This window comes from Cottoperca gobio, chromosome 5 (genome assembly GCF_900634415.1).
Source record: "Cottoperca gobio chromosome 5, fCotGob3.1, whole genome shotgun sequence".
Taxonomy (NCBI): Eukaryota; Metazoa; Chordata; class Actinopteri; order Perciformes; family Bovichtidae; genus Cottoperca; species Cottoperca gobio.
Genome location: NC_041359.1, coordinates 7,007,613 through 7,028,143, shown reverse-complemented (window position 1 = coordinate 7,028,143; position 20,531 = coordinate 7,007,613). Strand labels below are relative to the sequence as shown.

Sequence of the window (20,531 nt, the reverse complement as noted above, 5' to 3'; positions counted from 1 at the left end):
AAAGCAATTTGCCAGGACTTTGTAAAGTTTTTAAATGAAAGTTTAAATCTCTGTTCTTGTTTTCTTGGACATAATGAAATCTACAATCCAAATATAAACGTGTAACACCACATTCCTTTCAGCGCCATGCTAGGATGGCATTTTAAAATTGAATGCGTGTTTGTTCAGTGCAAATATCACAGAGTGGTTTGACAGGGTTTTTCAGTTCTTTTTACTCACTTTCCAGGTTCCAGCTGAACAGGAAGGGTAAAACATGGAGAGATTCTTTCCTGGTGGAGAGAGGGTATGTTTTATTGATTGACCTTTAGCAGGACATGTTTTCAGTCTGGACTCATCCTTGTCTTTCGTTGATTGAAAATAAAACTGCATGTGTTTTCCTGTTCTTCAGAAAGCTTCCACACAAGAGAGCTGATGGGAAGGAAATGGCCCAGGAGGAGAACTTCCTGCCAAAATATCAGCGGGTTAAGGACCTGTGCCAGAAAGCAGAGTATCAGACGTCCTGCCAGCAGCCAGGACAGGTACCATATCTGCAGGAGCTCAGAAAGAGTGGTTATTAAAGATTCAGGGGAACCACACGGAGTGTAGCTCATGCAGGGTGACAATTTGCAATCTGTTATGCAGTCATTGTGCTCTCAGGGTTCAATTTGACATCAAAGTCTTTTTTTAATCCTTCAAAATGAAGTGTGCTGAGTATAACGTGTGTAAAGAGCCGTCTGATTTGTTAAAAACTAATCTAAATAAAGAGACAATATTAGAATATTTGAATACTGATGATCGGGATGAGAGGTCTGTGTAAGGGTAATTTGAGCATAACCCCATAAAGAACATTTTAAACGGATAGCTTAGATGTTTTGAAATGGCGTTGTCTGAGGTACTTGTACAGAGTCAGTGTATGTACAGTAGATGGCAGTCCGCACACCCCCAGTTTGGAGAACCAGACAGGAGTACCAGCAGGAAGCTGAGCAATGTACTGCTGGGGGCAGCAGCGAAAAGTATTTTAGTCCTCTAAAAGAAACGCACACAATAACACAAACAAACTGGAGATCGGTTAGGTTTGTTGGTTAGGCAGCGGTTGACTAGTAACCCCGGTGAGTCTGGTGGCTTTGAAGAGGGCATATATAGATATAACTTAAATTCCCCGTTGGAAAGGGCTGACTGGCGGCAAGATAAAGCAGTGGAAATATTCTCAATATCAAACATACTTAAACTGATATAGATTTTTTTTAAGTGGCTAAAATACATTTTGCTGCTGCCCCTGTACTCGGCAGTACATTGCTTAACTTCATTGTTAGTACTCCTCTCTGTTTCTCCAAACTGCGGGCGTGCCAGCCGTCATCTACTGTGGCAAGTATCTCATGCAACCCCCTTCAAACAATCCAAATTATCCCATTAAATCAATGGGTTTCTCTGCATCAGAAAATTATGCTATGCTATAGTACAAGCCTAAATACCCAACATCATAACATTTCCCTCTGCTTGTTTCAGAAGTGGCAGTGTGTGGAGGACCCGACTGGCAAGCTGAGGCTGTATAAGTGCAAGGGCATGGCTAGTCTCTATGCTCCACGTATGCAGGCTCTGATGGCCAGTGGTGCCTCCCACGTTCAGCTGTCTCCCACATCCAACTCCGACAGCTGTAACTGCGACGATGTGGGCTTCAAAACATCCTTCCTGAAGAGGAAGAGGCTGCTCACCAAGAAGAGTAAGTTCCTTTTGACACTCACATGTACCATTGTTCTGGTGGTTATTAATAGATCGGATTTTGTTCAGACACTTGTGTTTTACTTTGAAAACGTCCTTGCAGAAGCTTACAAAACTTTGCCAAACAGGGCCATTAACCTCAAACTAGAATAACCAGCTTTTGAAGTATTCATGAGATGAGGAGAATGTGTATACACTGCCATCAAGTGGTGGACTAGAGTACAGCCTTTTATCATAGGGCCATGAAAGAAAAAAATAGAAAGTATTGTAAATTATTCTTGAAATATGATACCAAGTGGATGGAACATTTCTTTCATATTATCAATATTTGCTTTTGTCATGTGCTGGTCTTCACTTGTGTATATCCTTATAGATCAGAACACAACCCTCTTTTTCATCTCACTCAGGTCCCTCTGTCTCATCCAATTCAGAGATGAAATCCAGTAAGGCTGTCTCTAGGAAGCGCTGGGCCCGCTCTGTGTCGTTTGAGCTGGATGGCGACCTGTATGCCGTAGACCTGGAGGAGGGCTACCGGCCCCTGGGCTCCAGGAACATCAGCTTGGCCACAGATGGGAACAGAGGAGCGGAGAATGAGGAGGACAATGAAGAGTTCAGTGGCATGGGAGTCACCGCCAATCCCACCACCAGCAATTCACTCGCACTACCCGCTGCTCTTAAAGTCACCTACAGGTGCTGCGGTCTACATCTGTCTGCATTCATGTGAATGTTCTGGTGATAAAAGGGATAAATGATTTAGACTGCACATGCATGATTTTAAAAGGTGCTATTGTGTTTTTTGTATCCTGCAGGTGCTCTATTCTTATGAATGACACAGTAAAATGTGATGGAGGCCTCTACAAGTCTCTTCAAGCATGGAAAGACCACAAACTGCACATTGAGCATGAGGTACTGCTACATTCTCTTCCTCATCTCAAATGAATTTTTATAACACCTTTCATACAATCAGGCAGCCCAAAGTGCTTCACAGAGCAAGACAAACGGCACAGACAAAAAAAGGTTAAAAAAAAGAAAAAGAAAAAGCCTTGTTGTTGATAACAAATGGAAAATTTGCAAGACAAAAAATTGCAACAATAAAATGTTACAAAATAAATAAAAGCCACTAGAATCAATACACCCAAGATACAAAAAATAGTATGCAAAGCAATGATTAAGACTTAAAAACTAATGCAACAAATGGCAAGGCACCTTAAGTAAAAGCTAGGGTAAAAAGATATGTCTTAAGGTTTATTTTAAAATGCGTTTTTGATTAAATCCTTGGGACAACAAGGAGGCCAGCTGCAGAGGATCAGAGGGACCTACTAGGTACACAAAAGGTATGTCTGAGTGCCAGGCCATTCAGTGACTTAAAACTAGCAAGAAAATGCTATTCCTTACTGTAAAACCAATTTCACAGGTTCACAGCGTGGTGTATAATGAAGTTTGTTTGGCTGAGTTTGCACCTACTGTTTTCAGATTGAAACCTTGCAGACCAAAATCAAGAACCTGCGGGATGTCAAAGGTCACCTGAAAAAGGTGCGGCCAGAGGAATGTCAGTGTAACACTCCCAGGTGAGAATGTTTACGAACCGCATTGTGGCCTGCAAATGGATCTAATTACATATGTGACAGTTGTTTCCTGTCTTTACAGTTATCTCTTCAAGAATAAAGAGGCTTTCAGGCTTAATGCAGGGCGCATGCACTCAGTCAGGTAAAGAATTACATTGTTTGACAATATTTTTTTATTTCCTAATGCAGTCTTGCTGTATTACATTTGTTTTGTTCTTATCAGAATGCCATCAAAGCAAAAGAGTCAGTGGCTGCAGAAGGAAGCGAAGCGCAAAAAGAAACTACGTAAATTCCTCAAGAGGCTCCAAAACAACGACACTTGCAGCATGCCTGGCCTCACCTGCTTCACCCATGACAACCATCACTGGCAGACTGCCCCCTTCTGGACAAGTGAGGAATAACATATAAAGAGTTTAGAAAAATATTGTTGTGGAACTTTGAAATATTTTCCAAAACAAAAGCTAAGGTGAAAATATTTTTTGGAATACTGTTTTAATACCCGTTGTTTTCCACTCTCCCTCCCTCACCCACTCCTGCTCCTTCCCTCCCTCAGTGGGTCCATTCTGTGCATGCACCAGTGCCAATAACAACACCTATTGGTGCCTAAGGACCATCAATGACACGCACAACTTCCTGTTTTGTGAATTTGCTACCGGTTTCCTGGAGTATTTTGACCTCAACATTGACCCATATCAGGTATTTCGTTTGTACAGGCACACCAACTATATGGCATAAATAACATAATAACTATAAAATGGTCCCGCAACATGTTTCACAGTGCATTCCTGTGAGCACAGGGGTTACCGGTTTTCCAGAGATTTTCCAGAGAGCTTTGACTGACATTTTATCCTTATTTTTCGTGTAGCTGATAAATGCTGTCAGCAGCCTCGACCGCAATGCTCTGAATGCAATGCATCAGCAGCTCATGGACTTGCGGGCCTGCAAGGGACATAAGCAATGCAACCTGGAGAAGGGTGAGTAAAAAGTCTCTAAGGCAAACATGATTGATTATAGTGTCTCCAGCCTTTTCTGATTCTGAGAGTAATGTTACCCCTATTTCCTTTCAGGAGGAAAAGAGCGAAACTACTTCAGTGAATACAGGTATTTTTTTCTTCTACTTACAGCACAGTTGATTACTTTCACAAACACTGCAGATGGATTTCATGTTAGAATTTGAACTGTGGGAGGTTACGGCCTCCCTAGTGGGCCTTTGGTTATGTTTCCTTCTTACTGCAAGTCAACTGGCGAGTCAGGAAAATAAAATACAGTGATGTTGTGCTGAAATGGAACCTCTTCAAACGGGTTCCTTACTGTTCTGATCAAAGCCTTTTTAGCATGAAGAAGCAGAAGCCAAAGAGGGCCAAAATGCAAGCCTGCTTTGCAGCTTCTGCTGTTCCCGTCTTGTAATGAAGCCTAATTGCTTGTCTCTGCTGTGTGTGTGTGTGTGTGTGTGTGTGTGTGTGTGTGTGTGTGTGTGTGTGTGTGTGTGTGTGTGTGTGCGTGTGTGTGTTTGTTTGTGTGTATTTATGTATGTGTGTGAACCTATGTTTGTTTGTATATACCTGTGTGTTTGTCTCCATGCACGTGCATTTGCCCTGCGCGTGTGTACGTGCTGTGCATGCTTCAGGCCAGTTCATCGTCGAAAGAGGCCAAAAGTGAAGAAGCCTTCCTCCAAATCGCTGTGAGTTTGTCATCACCCATCTGTTCCTTCGTAGTCAGCCAAGCTCTACTCCTATCTACATCCAGATTTTTTCAGCTTGGTTAGATGACCCTGCAGCATGCTCCCCCTCTCTCCAATTTACTGTAATGCTGTACTCCTATACTTACAGTAACTCTTATTTACCTGCATTGCAAAGCTGCACTCCATCTTCTTTTTCATTCCCTCACTCAAGTCAAATTCAATAAAGCAATGCAGATGTCTCATTATGTCGTTATGTTATGTTGTCCTTAGTCCTGTTCTTGTCCTTTCTTAATTTTCCTCGTAGTATTGGTAGGAACAGGTCCCAACTGGAGCCATGGTTTCCAGTGAATGCCTCAGGTAGCACATTTAACTCACAGTCTTTGTTTCCCCTGCACAGAGGGCAGATTTGGGAAGGTTGGGTTGGTTAACCGCTTGCATCCCACAACCCATCACATCGGCCTCCTCCAGCAAAGGAAGGAGAAGGGGGAGTGCAGGCAAACCCAAGGACCTTGACCACACTAAGATGGACCATAACCTGAGAAACTTCTTTACTCTAATCTGGGTTTTCATTTTTTGAGAACGCTGCACTTCGTAGCTCTCACCCAGGCAGAGGAGATGCTGAGACTGAGAGGAAGCTTAAAGACTCCAATTGTCAATTCCACCGTCGAACACATTTCATTCTCATTATCTTCTGTTACTCCCCCAGCTGTCAGGACCATTAACATTAACAGGATGCTGTGAATCAGGTGGGACAGTTTGATGTCCACAAGCCATTCTGTCTAACCATACTGCTTGTACATAATATATATCAGCTTTAATCAGCTTTCTTTTATGTTATGGGTGGAAACACAATGACATACATGTCAACTCTGCTGCTACTCAACGATGTCATGGCCTCATGATGTGTCTGTGGCACATGCTGATTAGCTGCATCAGTTGGAGTAACAAGACATATTTTCTTTCTCTGCACCAACGTGTCTGCACATGGAAGTGATATGGACTTTTAAATGACAAGACTCTCCTTTGCCATAATCTTTTGTATCATAGTTGATCTTAACACTGATGAATGTCCTTTATGAAGCATCATCTTCTTCAAAGCTGTGAGATGTGAGGTGACTAGAGATTGCCTGCCTTTATCCAGCCACACCTTGAACAGGCCTGCAGTTACCACCACTATCTCACAATGATACAATCCAAACCTGCAGAATATTTGACCACTGGCGGAATGTTTCATCAATGAATACCATTTTACTCCGTTGTATTGCCAGTTACCACACTGTAGAAGTATCCAAATAGTTTTGTTCAGCTTGCTATACAGTACATGGTGCTACAGGATAACGATACAGAAGTAAAATCTTGCTGTACAGTACAGTATGTATTTGAATGTATGTTGTGCAATTAATATATATGTTTACAATATTTTTTATAATACTGAAGAGGCAGACCTCCTTGTATGATATGGGTTGACAAAATGAACTTGTAGGGAGAAATGTAGCTTGAGAAATGTCATTGCCCGCAACTTGTATGTCCTTTCCTTATTTACATCGGAAAAGCACTTAAATGGGTTCACTGTGAAGAGATGCGCCATGTACGTTTAATGGATATATAGTTTACTCTGTGCCAGAGGACCAACACAACAGTGTAATACTTATTGATGTGAATTTTAGCTACTTGCCTTTGTTAGCTTCTTTGATTTTTTTCTCTAGCAAAGTTTCAATAGACCTGAGCGCTGATAGCAATTGTGAATAAAGTGTTGTTTGAACAAAAACATGAGCCGACTTTTATTCTGAAATGGTGGTTTGTGTTTGTGTCCAGCAGGTGTCTCTGTCTGCCTAGTCCACATGCTAACACCGGGTAACAAGCTACTTACATTACAGCTCACCACAAGTACAATGGTGCACAGATAGCTAGTTGTGATTCAACAAGAGATAGCCAAGGTCCCCGGCTCTCAGACTGGCTGAGTAAAGTGAGAATACGTTGTAAAATGAGCAGAATCCTGATACCAATTCAGAGCATCACTCATGCTGGTGTGTCGCTTAGCAACCGCAGTGTTATGAGAGGCTACTTTTCAAAATGTGACTTCAGCTCAAATCTGGTCGGAGTTAGGTTAGCCAACTATTTAAACAGCCGTAGTAAATACTCAAACATAATAATGTTATTTCATTAACAGAGAGATGGGCAACTTTGATAGCCTAAACGTCATTGTATTGCTCCAGCTCCACAGGTGAACCGTACTGTTCCCTCAAAACACGAGCTGATAGTTCTGGTTATAGGAGTTTCAACATGTTATAACTCTGTTCAGCCAACTGAGCCACTAAATGCTTTGCTTATGGTTTGGCCTCTCGACTCTTTCCAGCCAGCTACTGCTAGTGGAGGGGGTCGGGGGGCAGACTGGGTAACCCCCATCCCAACCTATGACTCACGTGCGGAGGCGGAGACTCCATTATCGGATTCACCACCGGAGCACAGTCCCGTACTCACTCGTCGGACGACCGTACTGTTTGCTCAGAACACTACCTTCATCCCGACACCAGCTAAATATCGTTTTCCCTTTGCTTACGCCTCGTTTACAATGTAAAGAAAATGGCCGCGAAAAGGTAAGTTAACTCTCAGTTTAATGTAAAAGTGATACTAACTTTAATGGAGAAAGTTACGAAGCTGAAGCTCGGTTGCCTCGCTATCACCGCGCCGCCGACAGCTTTCTGAGGGCAACAGACAGCGAACATGCCACTACACTTTACATTCATTGTTTCATTGCTTTACAGTCTTTTTATGTTGTTTTATAACTTAAATGTTCGCTGAAGTTTGTGAAAACGAAGTTACATGATTGAGAACATTTAGTAACGTGAAGAGAGTAGGTTGAAATAATTCATTTAAAACCGGATTTTAAATTGTATTGTGTTTAAGGCAGTTATAAACATTTTTATAGCTTGCTAGCACGTAGGCTATAACTTGGGAAATTATGAGAGAAGTTTGTCCCTTGAAGTCATGTTTTGCCTCTATTTAGTATTTGTAGTTAAATTGGCTGTAGCTGTGGGGGAGATTGAGTCTCCTGTCTTTGCTTTCTTTATATTTTTCCCTAAGTCTTTGCTGTGGTTACGAGACCAATAACTAAACGGAAGGCAAATGTTCCACAGCCCATTTGTTGTTCTCATTTTACTGGTGGAAGGTAACTGGGGCTCAAATAGCTCCTGGTTTGATCTCCACATGTTGAATTTCTTCAGCATCTTCTTTGACTGCATTAAAACTTTGTTTAGCTTTCATCTGCTTCTTGAGACAGATGGTTTGCTTTAGTCCTCACAGTCTATTTAAAGCTTCTAAGATGTATACGATAAGCTACTTTGGTTACTTCCAAATTTTCCTTCAACTGCTTTTTAGTGCCATGTCTTTGTCTAGTTTGGACTTGATGGCTTTTAATGGCTAAAGCTGAGGTTTTGAGTCTTTGATGTCTTAATATTCCTATGTGTGTACCTCCTGCTGAATACTATGCCATGGACATTGTTTGACAACCAAGCTCCCCAGACAGATGTCTTTATATAGCCTGAAGCGGTTAGTTTGGCACGCCATGCCAACCTGACTTCCTGGGTGCAGCGGTTTTACCATCTCCCAGCCAGCTGGTGCTCATCTGATGACAGCGTGGTGTTGGTTTATGCAGACATGTTGACTTCTGTCCGGCACTACATCTTTATCTGTGCACCAGAGACAGAGAAGGCAGGATAGCCAGACAAGACAAAGCTCCCTTTGAGTTTTCTCCCTCCTAAAGTGTGTCTTCCATTCATTTGGACCTGTCAACGTGAGGAGCCGAAATTACAATAGGATGTTGTCTCACTGTTTGCTCTGCTAGCTCACAACAGTTGACAGACATAAGGGAAAAACCATGCATTTCCCTAACAAGATGAATCAAAATGAGGTCGGCAGGATGTCCATCATACAGAGGATTTGACAATGGACAAGTTTGTTTGCATGTTAAGAGTTTTTTTGAAGCTTGTACTCCTGTGACAACAGCTTGTTATGGGTTGTGACATATTAATAATATAATGACTCTTTTTGGAGACACATGGTAATAAAAGAATGACTCTTAAGTAAGTGTTACAGTAAGTGACAATATTCCAATTCTTTCCTGCTTTCTGTACAACAATCCTGGTTACATCCCTGTGGATCAGTGCTCTTAACGCTCCACACACACTTTTCATCTGACTTTGAGTCTCTTTGGCTGGCCACAAACACACTGTAATGAGGTTAAAGTGATTTGCCACAACACATTTATCTGTACCTGTACAACTGCTGACATTTTCAAACCTTTCCCCATGCAGAGATTAAAGGCTGGGTTAGCTTCCTGGCCCACACTAGTTTGGACCTGATGCTCAGAGTGCTGATCATCATTCAATGGCATTAAGGGGATAATAACTTGTGGGATGGTCATACGCTTAGATAGGCTGTAAGGATGAATGAGTCATCTGCTTCAAAAGAGCTGAACTAGTCTATCGAAGTGAGCTGTCAGTGCACAACTTGAATGAGCTCTACACTAGATTTTCACCAGATGGCTTGAATTGCTCTGTTTGGAAATAATTAATCATTCTAGAATTATTGGAGTGCTTTTGTAGGGAAATGCACCTGAATAGAAAAGAAAATAATACAAAACTTGCCTGCTTTAGTTGTTTGATAAGTTAATGAAGTATGACTGTGATTGTGCTGTGCATGCAAAATCTTCATGTCACTCACTAGCAACAAACCCTTAAATCGGAGTATTGGAGTGTTATATCAGACATGCCTCTCTTGTAGATAAGTCATAGAAAATTAGAGATTTTCTTTTGTATCCGCAGCAAAAATATTGTATGACAGACATGCTAAAACTTTACCTTGAAAATAAAAGTTTTATTTGCCCCTAAAATGCAGCGTCACAATTGTCTCCCTCTATAACAAAACTCAAACTGTTGTTTTTAAGAAATATTAATGTGTCCCTACACCGTTGATCCCCAGCGATGGCCTCTTATAATAATAATCCCCCCCACTCCTCCACTCGGGCCTGTACATCTTCACCAGGCTACTCTGCACTTCTAAGCCTGGAGGGTCTGCCGTCTGCGTCTTCCTCTAGAAGACAATCCGGACATTTCTTTCCGGTGTGGCTCCTCGGCCAGCCACTGACCCCCCACTCACCCTGTAACTCGGCTCTGGGATTAGACTCTGGGCTCGTTTGTCATGTCAGCAGGGGAGGATTCCGGGGGATGGTTTGGTCCAACTCAAAATGAAGTTACAAACTGTGGCTGGTGATGGTAGGCGAGCAGGTCAGAAACACATAGTAAATGTTATTTTGGCTTCACGCAGATGGCAGATAGTTTATTTTAAAAGGCTGGGCAGAACATGTCTTAATTTTCAACATGTATGACCCTAAATGATCTGACAAGATAACGTTTGGGCAATGAATGTTTAGGGTTATTAGACACAATCACACCCTAATAGGTTCATTCATTTCTCTTGTTGACAAGTGACCCCATTGTTCCTTCTCCGACAGCTGGTGTACTGGACAGAAAGGCCGGCCTGTATGTAGTAAACACCCTGATCCCGTCCTCAGCCTCCCCTGCACATGTTCACTCTCGTCCAGAGTCTTATCTGAAAAATCCCTATGTGCTCTTCAACTAAGGAAAGGGGAGGATTTAAGGAAGGACAGGGACTTCTGTTTGGTCAGGCTTACACCTATAAAAGGGAAGTTATTGACCCTGTCGCTTCACACAGACCGCGACTGTTCAACCGAGCAGTAAGGGGACCGGAAGTTCCCAGCATTTCTGTTGCAGCATTCGTGGGAGAAGAGAGGATAGCAGGACAAAACAATACTCTCTATACAGAAATCACAGAGTGCTGCTTCTTTGCGGTGAGTTTGTAGGCGGATTACTGCGAGGGTATCTGAAGTAACATTCAAGACTGCCAACACTAAAATGTTCTGCTGGAAATGGCAGCGAGGTAGGCCCTATTATCTGACATCTCATGAAGAATCAGTTTGTTGCAGCGGGGATGAAAGATTTGGCATCTACAGGGAATTCATTCTCTTAGGCCATGTTAAATCGCTAGTTGGAAAGCAGCATGGGAAAGACGAGCCTTACTGAAGGGTGGCTGAACGACCTTGTGTGATCCAGTCTAATCCAGTGCCAATGTAGATGGGAAACTGTCTCTAGTTCTGGATTAGGGCAGCTGTTGAAAGAGGTCACCCCAGACCTCGTATACATCTCCCAAGCTCCTCCCCGCCGTGGTTCTGATTGGCTGGGATCCCCTATGGGGAGGCACTACAGAGAGTTCTCGTTGAATGAAGTCTGCCTGTTGATCTGACAATAGTCTGCATTGTTCCGTTTCATGACAGGCTTCAGAATAGGGTGCATTTCACAGGCTTTGTAATGCATATGACTGTGAGTCATCACAGGGCATTCTTGTCTAGGTGACCATTTTCTTCTATTCCCAGATAGCCCACAGTTTTATATATAACAAGAAACTGTTGGTGACTGCTGCAAAAAGGAAAGTTTTTGATCAGATCAGTGTGTTTGTGTGGTAGTCTTTCAAAAGCGAGCAGTCAACATAGTCCTTTGTATTCCTTCTTGCTGAAGACCGAGTATAGGCTTGCACTGTGCAGAAAGCTTCAAAATCCAAAGTCCGCTTTGCATTTTTTACCACGGCAGGGTTTTAAAATAGACCCCATGTCCAACAGTTCGTATAAGCCTAGCATGAAGCACACAGACCAAACCGGACCATCTGGTTCTTGCGGTTTTAGGAGTGTGCTATCACTGTAGTGACTCAGAACTGCCAATCACGCTGTTCTCAGTCAATACTAGACGAGATGAAAGAGTTCATTGGAGGTATATTTACTAATCTTCATAGACTGATGATGACTGATTACTTTGTTCTAGGGAGAAGTATTGCTTTGACTTTGCAGAAATGCAGTGTTTGCCCTGAAGATTTTATATCTGCTGGTGAATTTTCTTCATGCTTACTACTAGAACAAGAGACAAACTCCACTGTGTCAGGGACACAACACTTTACTTTTATATCTGGCATAGCATGAGTCTGTACAGTATCCCTACTGCTTTTTCAGATCAGTACTGTCATTACAGAACTGCCACACCCAGTATAAACTGCTCGTTAGCGTCTTATCCGTGCAGGCCTTTTGGAGGTGAATCAGGTGACAGAGTGAGTCTCCCCTCTCCGTTCATCTGTATCCTCCCATGCCAGCCTTATTCTCTCTGTGGATACCCGGCTGTTTGGCCTTAAAAGTGATTTACTTCTCTTCCTTTCCTTGGCAACCTGCTGTCCTGGTTTCTGGGTTGGCTGAAATTAAGTCCGGCTCCTTCATGCCTTACGTGTCTTGCTGTGAAAGACGACCCCTGAACTTGTTTGTCAATGTCAGCACACGAGGAGTGAGGAATGGACACTGACAACTGCTGCTGAAGGGTGGGGGGAAATGAGGAAAGGGGAGGAGGGGTGAAGTAGGTGGGAAGGTATAAATCTTTTTTTAGGCCATGTCCTTATTAATGTGGTTGCTTTCTATACACATTAAAATGCATATGGTCATCTATCAAGGTCTCATTGATCATCCCAACTTCTTGTCCATTGATTTTTCACACCCGTTTGATCATCTGAATCCTTCAGGCGCTGTACAGAAGATGGATACATTTTGGTCGCAAGGCAATGCAATCCCACCATACACAGCATAAAGGCAATAGAATGATCTATAAACCTCTATAATTTCCAACAAGTGGCAAAAGAGAAAACAAGACAGGCAGTATGCAGCCCTGTGTGTCTGTTTTACAAAGCACATCACTGTTAAAGTCAGAGAACAAGATAACTATACAGGATTCTAACCCCGGGTATTAACTTTATGAGGGTTTCTGTGGGGATGAATGCCAAGTTGCCTCTCAGAAGTCCATTACTCTATAACAGACTCTGCAGTCTTTATGCAGGTTTGTTTGTTGTCAAATTAAATGCAAGACACGCACACATTTACGCAGGGACCAATTGTGCCATGAGTTCTACGACCTCTAACCCTGGTGACACGGGAAGTGTTAAACAAAAGAGCCAAAGAATGTGTGTATGACAGGTGCAGGGCTGTTTTTTCTGTCATCTGAAGCATGTGCACTCTCCTCTGATTGTTCTGGATGCCTGGGCGGAGTGTAGGAGCCTACTCGCACAGACGACCCACGTATACTTCGTCCCAGCTCTGTTTCCAATAGAAACATTTGGTTCAGTAGGCTTCTGATGAGGACAAAAATAGCCTCCATCAAAACCTTTTCTTGTTGTTACTATCAACAAATGGTTCTAGCAATGGAAACTTGTAGGAGGAAATACAGCAGCCCAGGCTGACCTATAATTTCTTGCCATGTCCCATAGTTTTTTTTGGGAGATACATGTCACCTATGTTGAGATCCTGACATATACGAGCACCCATACACGCACACGCACACACAAATCAAATTTAATAACTGCAGCAACCAAATATTCTGACTAAACTATTAAAAAAGGTGCTGCAGACGGGCAGCAGGAACCAAAGCTGTTATATCCATCTGTTCTCTCTTCAAAGCCACCAGACTTTTTCAGGTGGGCCTTTCTTTAAGGTGGTGTTTCCGACCGCCATCTATTGTAGGTAATATACTGGCTATGGATAAGTAGTTTACCTCATACAACCTAACTTTAAACAATTAACTAACCATTTAAGAAAAAAATCAAGATGGTAAGTGAAGTTCTCTCCATTTGTTTCTGTCATGTGTCTTGCACTGCTGCTGATGGGGTTACACGCGGTAAAGCTGCTGCCCTCTTCACTCCAATAAACGGGACTGTGGCCAGGTTTACGATTACTCTCTTCGTTAGTCACAGCTACTGGAACTGCTGCCAAGCACTCAGTAGTCGGTCTGTGTCCCTGCTCTTGTTTTACAATATTTAGATAAGCAGGTTGCCTAGCAGCGGCGTTGAATAGACTTTGCACATGGTTTATACATCGTCAAACCGAAGTCTGCTCATGGCAGATCACTCCTTGTACTATATCGAGGTCCAGGCCTCTGCTTGCCCTGAGAGAGCATATTACCAGTGCTTTTTCATTGCATTACATTTTTAATAGTTTTGTACCTGTGCGGCTCGGTGAGTTTAAATTCCTTCCTCTTCTCTGAGCGATGACTTATTTCAAGGCCAGTATCTGAGGAGAAAGGATGTTTTATGTCTCTAAATAGGAAATGGCAGGTCTGTAAATATACCGGCCAAAGTGGACCTTGGCACTTGCTGCTGTGCCTGGTAAACAGAGTGCTATGGTTTCCTAGATGAATGGCAGGCCCTGTGTGAGAACTCGACCTGCCTCGGTCCACAAGGGACAGTCGCAGGCAACAGCTCAGAATAGTCTGTTGTTGGAAAAGGTTAGAGGCTACTTTGCAAGAGTACTGTTAGTAAATGGGAGCATCGCTGGCTTGCTGGTTTTGTCTATCTCACCTTAACGTGTTTCTGGATCAATTAATTTAGTATTAGCCCTGTTTGCGTCAGTTTCTGAAAGCGCCCTATCTCTCCTTTAGAAATGGCACTGAGTCATGAAGCTGCATTTCCGCCATAACTTATTATTAGATGATGAATCACTGCTACCATAGTTTAGTCAAAAATCTATGCTACACAGAAAATCTTTATTCTCTCTGTATTGTTTATCTTTTTTGACGATATCAACAACCACAGTGGTATTTGAGTTTGTTTGAAATCCAAAGCTGGACAATGACACAAGGGAGCTTGTTGCCCTATTTCTAGTGAATGTATTGTCCAGTCCTCTATGTTTACTGCTGCTGGGAAAAGTGCCATTTACTCTTTGGCGATGGCGTAGAACAATGGGGCAGATTCCATGAGCTATATTCTGTTGTTTCCCTCACTCTGGGAAACCGCTCTCAGTTCTGGTTATTTTTGGAGCTGACTGTAAATTGTGGATGATAGATGGAGTATTTCTCCTTCAGGAGACCTTTGGCACATTGGGACTAGGAGTTACAAGATGGTTAAGAAGGTGTGCTTGTGTGCACGTCTTCGTGTGCTTTTGGTCTCTGTGGAATAATCATAGGCTGCTGAAGCTTCTCCTTGACCCTAATGGGAGACAAAGATTCTGTGTGCCATAGTAAAACAAAGTGTGTGTGATTACACACAAAGTAAAAGAGGACATTGTATTTCATACTTCAATGTCTAAATTGTGGACAGTTTATTTTGTACCCTAAATGGAATGATAAACCCACTGTTAAGAATCAAACAGTGTAGGATAGCTGAAAAACTGAAAAAAGAAAATCCTGTTTATTTTCAAGAAAGTCTTAAAGTTACTATTAATGAAAATCTGTCTAATGGAATCTGTAAAATCCTCCTCCTCAACTCTCTATGTTCCTGTGTTTACTGAAGGCAAAGAAAGTACTAGTTTAGGACCGCGCAAACCCCCAACACAGGTCTGTGGCATGCAAGTCTACTTCAATTAAATTGAGTTTCCCCAGAGGTAAACCAGGTGCTGTGTCCTTCAGTCAAAGGGCTGTGTGTGTAATAAGTTAATTTTAGTTCAATATAAAACATTTCTGTTGAAGTTCAACATCGCTGAGCTGGTGCAGACTGCATTCCAAACCATTTATGAACATTTGCAGCACGAGGAAGACTGCCCCTTCCTCCGCTATACTTTTATGTCTGCCTCTCAAGTCAGGGAATTGCCTGAAGCTGAAGTTAATTTACATGGTAATAAAGACTGTACCTTTTCCTCAGAAATTTTAAGCAACTACGATGGTGTTGTCGACTACTTTAATTTTGAGATTGAAGGTTGAATTCCCTTTGTATTAGACCAACCATCTAATGGACAAATCGTGTTGTTTGAATAGTCCCAAAAAGGGATGTTCCAGGAATTTCAGAACCTGAACACTGGTTCGTCTTCCTGCTTATCTGGTCGTGTCAACAGAGCCCAGCAGGCTCGCTCACAGCTCTAACTGCTGTTTATTTACCCAGAGGGAACAGTCCTTATGCAACCACTACACCCCGTGCTGCTAAACTCATCAGCCATGGCCTCCACTGTTGACCCTCAAACACTGGTTTCCTGTTGGGGTGTTCAGGACATGGTCCGGCATGTGAAATTCTGTGCAGGTTCCACAGAAAGGGACTCACAGCCTCCACTTTCCTTCACTGCATGTTCATAAGGGATTGGTTTATTTGAAAATAAACACTGCATTTACAGAGAGTGATGACAAACACAGGACTGAATAACAAGGAATGCAGCATAAAGAGATCAGTCTCTCAGAATGGGAAGGCCTCTTTTAGAGGCCGGGAGAAGTAAAAGGATGCAGGCGCTGGTATGTGTGGGGTGGTATTGACAGTTTGGCCTCAGCTTTGAAAGCCCCATTATTTGCTCTGCTCCCTTCCCATGAAGTGTTGCGAATCTAATCAGCCTGTAAGTCATCTTCTGATAGTTGGGCCTCATTGTGGTAATTTAGACTCTAAACACTACTCTGGTGTGAGGGATTGGACCAGATGGCTTCCCAGCATATAGCACTGAGACACATGGGAGGACAGGCTTCTATATCCTCCCTATGCTCTTTCTATGTTTACCTGGCTGTTAAATTAACCTACGGAGAGCCTGGCGTTGGCAGCACATAAAAGAGATGTAGATTGATACTTTATACTTGATGAACACGTACGTCAAAGTCACTCAAGGCTTTGCAGTTAAAATGGAGAACAGCTGTTGTTCCCAGTAAGTTGTAGTCAACATGGTGACATTGTAACCCTGGCAGACCTGTGTGGCACCGCACTCTTTTGTGTCTATTTCTGAGGCCAGGGGTGCACAAACAGTTGATTTGGAAGGCACATGAGGAACGAATGGGGGTCATGTGGTGGAGACTGTGGGCATTCTTATCCATGCTAAGCTTCGTGCCCCTTCTGATCACTACAGGTAGCCCGGACAGCAGGCTCCCTGTCACAAACAACCGTGACAGGGAGAAGAAAAGCTTCTCTGTCTGAGAAAGCTGGGAAAATATCCAAACCTGTGGCAGATTGTTGTGACACTAATTCCTCTCCACTGGCACTTTTCTCTCACATATACTAGGCTAGAGTTGGGTGGGATACTGGAGAAGACAAATGGCCTAACTTTGCCAAAACCTTCAAGTGGTCATTATGTGAGACGAAAAAGGAGCATTGTGATTTATTGGATATTTTAAGTCTTTTCTCTCGCTCTGATCTAGACATCTACTGTCTGAGTATGGGGGAAAAACTTTTGCAGGCTTTTTGCAGTGTTCTGTTCCCACATGAATTTGCTGGCACAGTTAAGGCCTGCACTTGGGAACTAGATCAAAGCAGACATAATGGAGCCCACTTAAAGGGCAGCATGACCTGGATATATTGCACCAACAAAATGCAGTCCTCACTTATCTTACAGACATATATATTGACCCTGATACAGCACATACCTGCAATATGGGGTGATATCATTCAATTGCAATATGCCTCACAATTTGTTTGAACAGATGGTGTCTTAGAATTTCTCGGAAATGCAGTTCATAGTGTAATTGATTGTCCCTCTTATCTGTGCCGTTTTGTATGTGTAATTTTCTGCGAACAGTTTTCTTTTTCTCAGTTTCTCTCTGCCTCTATTTCTATTTTTGCACATCCCCTCTCCACGGTCTCTTTTTTGTTGTCTGTGAGTATTGTGCTGAGCTGGCTGTTGCCACTCTGTGATTGTAGTTAAGCTTGATGTTTCGGAGCGTATGGTTCTCTTTTGGCCTCGCTGACTCCATGCCTGGTGTCTCACTGAGCGTGTCCACCTGTCCTCTTATTAAGAAAACGCACATACACACCACCACTCCTGCCGCTCCATTGCCTACAAAAGAGATTACATCATTGCTAACAGACACACAGATGGATGCATGTAGGGGACACAAACATTGACACTCTTTCCATATGGCAAGTGGGCATTTTTGGGCCTCCCAGTCTGTCTAACAGTGTGAGTTGTTTACTGCTTGTCGAGTTGATTAGTACTCAGGCGTGACTGTGGCCTCTAATGCATCATCATATCCTCTTGGTGGAAAGTCATTTTTAGCTTTCAATAATTATTTACGCTTTGCCTTGTTTCTTCTCATTCAGCGCTGATTGGGTGGAGATCCTGGAGCCACGCTCCCGTGAGCGTATGTATGTGAACTTGACCACTGGGGAGTGCGGCTGGGATCCCCCTTCAGGAGTTCCTGTCCGCCAGGCAGATGGTAACCAGTGGTGGGAGCTGTTCGACCACCACAGTGGCCGCTTCTACTACTACAACTCTACCGGGCGGCGCACAGTCTGGCATCGACCCCAGGACGCTGATATTGTGCCCCTCTCCCAGCTCCAGGCTATGAGGCGATGCAGTGAGGCCAAGCGGGCTGGAGGAGGCGTGGACAGGCACCACCATGGGACTACAGGGAGTATAAGCAGTGTAGGGAGCCAGGGGCGCTTCACACCTTTGCCCGAGCAGGACGGAGACAGCCCTGTCCCCGGAGCTCCGGAGACCAATGAGGAGGCTGCCACCCCCCAGCTGGACCCGGCAGAGGACAACAGACTGCAGGGAGACGGAAGCAGCACCGAAAACAGCTCAGACGGCAGTAAAGACCCACAGAGGTAAGCCTAACCAAACGTTCAGTAGCCTCTACAGTAAGTCTGGAAAGGGAACTGTGCTTAATCATTAGTGGATCCAATTACCAGGAGAGAAGTAAGGAAATGTGATAGTCACCGCAGCATGTGGCATAGTGAGACGTAATGACTTTCAAATGCTTCTGCAGAACTCGCAGGATTATTTTGACTTTTGACCACTCAGGCTGAACTCAAACTTCTTTTCATTTTCATTCTCACTTATCTGAACATTCCATATGTCTCATGTTTCCATACTATTGCCTACGAAGCGTGCTAAGCCATTTCACCAAATCGCTACCAAATGTGGAGAATGGGTCAGTCATATTACAGAGCACAACATTTCCCCCCTCCCACTAGGGTTACTGGTGCAGAACGGCCCCTAACAGCAAGTCATTCAGAGACCCCATTATGCGCTTGGCGAATGTGGCCTCGTCCAAACCACCGTCTCTTCCCTCCAAAACAGATTCCCGACATGCCACTTCTGTTTTCCCTGGCACAGGGCCACTGACGCCGTCTTAGTGTCCTTCTGTATGCTCACCACCACCACCTTGCCCTGCTCTGCTCCAATGCCCAGTTCATTTTCCTCAAACAAATCCAGGCCCCAGGCCATCAAAGACTGTAATGCCCCGTATGGGTGAGGGCTTAAATGTGCATGCATGAGAAGTATGTGAGAGAGTGTTGTCTGTGGTTAATAGCAAGCAGAACCATCACATTCCAGCCGCCTATAAACAAGGCGAACCCTGCTGGTTTTCAGAGGCTCTGCCGTGGCGACTGTGCCTCTCCAGTTCCTCCCGGATCTTCTTGTACCTCTACATGGCTCTTTAGGAGGTCTCTCCTCTGACCCTCAGATCCTTTGGGATTACGTAAAGGTGGAGGGGGAACTAATTGGTCAGCCATGGTTGTTGAATGACACTACTGGAATCCATGTTGAATTACTGGTGTGTATTGAGAGTGTTAAAACTCCCCCCTTTGCCCCAGTGATTCAACCTCTCCGGAGCCTTTTCTGTCTCCCCTTAAAACAATAGCCAGCTGTGTTCCTCAGAGAAAAGCTGAGGAGTCTTTATCCCACAGATGCTGGTCACCCTACTTAGCCATATCGCCCTTCATATGCTGATCAGCCTCCATCTCTTAATGGAAACCACCAAAATTGCACAGAGACGGTGGAATGTGACAGCTCAAAATGGATGAAGAAAAGCTCTGAGACATGCTTGTCTTCAGTTGTTGGCCCGCCTTATTGACAATGACAAGGATCAATGGGTAAGAGCAAGTGAGAAAGTTTAAATGAAGAGTTGGAAGTGTGGTTTGAGGTTAGCTAATTGTTCTGTCCCACCCAAAACAGAGTGTTAGGGGCTTTCATGAGTTCCATAGAGTAATGGGTTAATTAATTGTTTGGTTTCAACGTCTCAGCTATTTTAGACATGTCATCACATGTTCTTTTTTTCTGCCCGTTTCTTTTCTCCGTGAAATTTCAGGGGGGCGAAATGTTATTAACTTATGACCGTTTGAAAAACAATGGTGTTCTTTGTGGAGATGGGACATTTTCAGTTCTTCCAACACCAGTTTCCTTTTGTTCTGAGCTATTAATACATCTGTTCATAACAGATAGAAAGTTTCCAAAGTTTTCACTCAACACACCCTGTGTGTTATTCTAAGCACTGGTTGGTTGATGCTGCTTCCTTCCCTCCCTGTCTCTCCCTGTAAAGCTCATATCTTTGTCTATGTTCTTGCTTTCGGAGCACACTTATGTCTCCATTCGAGTGCCAAATCTGTTACTCATTGGCCAAGCCTTATCACATATCCTGGGAATTTCTGGTTACTTTGAGCCTGTGGAGCTCATCAGGGAAGTACCTTGGTCTCCAGAGGTAAACATGTCAGTCACATGTGGTTATGGACACATGAAACTGAAACAAACTGATCTCATTCCACAATGTTGGACCTAAAGGTGTTACAGATCTAGCTTATAACATCTGTAT

General features: G+C 43.4%; 2 protein-coding genes across 5 annotated transcripts in view; both read left to right on the top strand.

Annotated features, from left to right (window-relative positions):
• sulf2a (sulfatase 2a) overlaps positions 1-6,714 on the top strand; it is a 43,351-nt gene extending 36,637 nt beyond the window's left edge. For all 3 annotated transcript variants that reach the window (XM_029432509.1, XM_029432506.1, XM_029432507.1), the window contains 13 exons: positions 227-283; positions 389-518; positions 1,486-1,699; positions 2,106-2,388; positions 2,508-2,604; positions 3,172-3,266; positions 3,346-3,405; positions 3,487-3,653; positions 3,817-3,959; positions 4,129-4,237; positions 4,331-4,364; positions 4,891-4,944; positions 5,342-6,714. In XM_029432509.1, the coding sequence (XP_029288369.1) occupies positions 227-283; positions 389-518; positions 1,486-1,699; positions 2,106-2,388; positions 2,508-2,604; positions 3,172-3,266; positions 3,346-3,405; positions 3,487-3,653; positions 3,817-3,959; positions 4,129-4,237; positions 4,331-4,364; positions 4,891-4,944; positions 5,342-5,372 (1,474 nt within the window). In that variant the 3' untranslated portion in view covers positions 5,373-6,714. The remainder of the gene's footprint in view (positions 1-226; positions 284-388; positions 519-1,485; positions 1,700-2,105; positions 2,389-2,507; positions 2,605-3,171; positions 3,267-3,345; positions 3,406-3,486; positions 3,654-3,816; positions 3,960-4,128; positions 4,238-4,330; positions 4,365-4,890; positions 4,945-5,341) is intronic.
• Positions 6,715-7,320: 606 nt separating this feature from the next.
• arhgap46a (Rho GTPase activating protein 46a) overlaps positions 7,321-20,531 on the top strand; it is a 33,068-nt gene continuing 19,857 nt past the window's right edge. For both annotated transcript variants that reach the window (XM_029431857.1, XM_029431856.1), the window contains exons 1-2: positions 7,321-7,541; positions 18,040-18,546. In XM_029431857.1, coding sequence (XP_029287717.1) covers positions 7,528-7,541; positions 18,040-18,546 — 521 coding nt within the window. In that variant the 5' untranslated portion in view covers positions 7,321-7,527. The remainder of the gene's footprint in view (positions 7,542-18,039; positions 18,547-20,531) is intronic.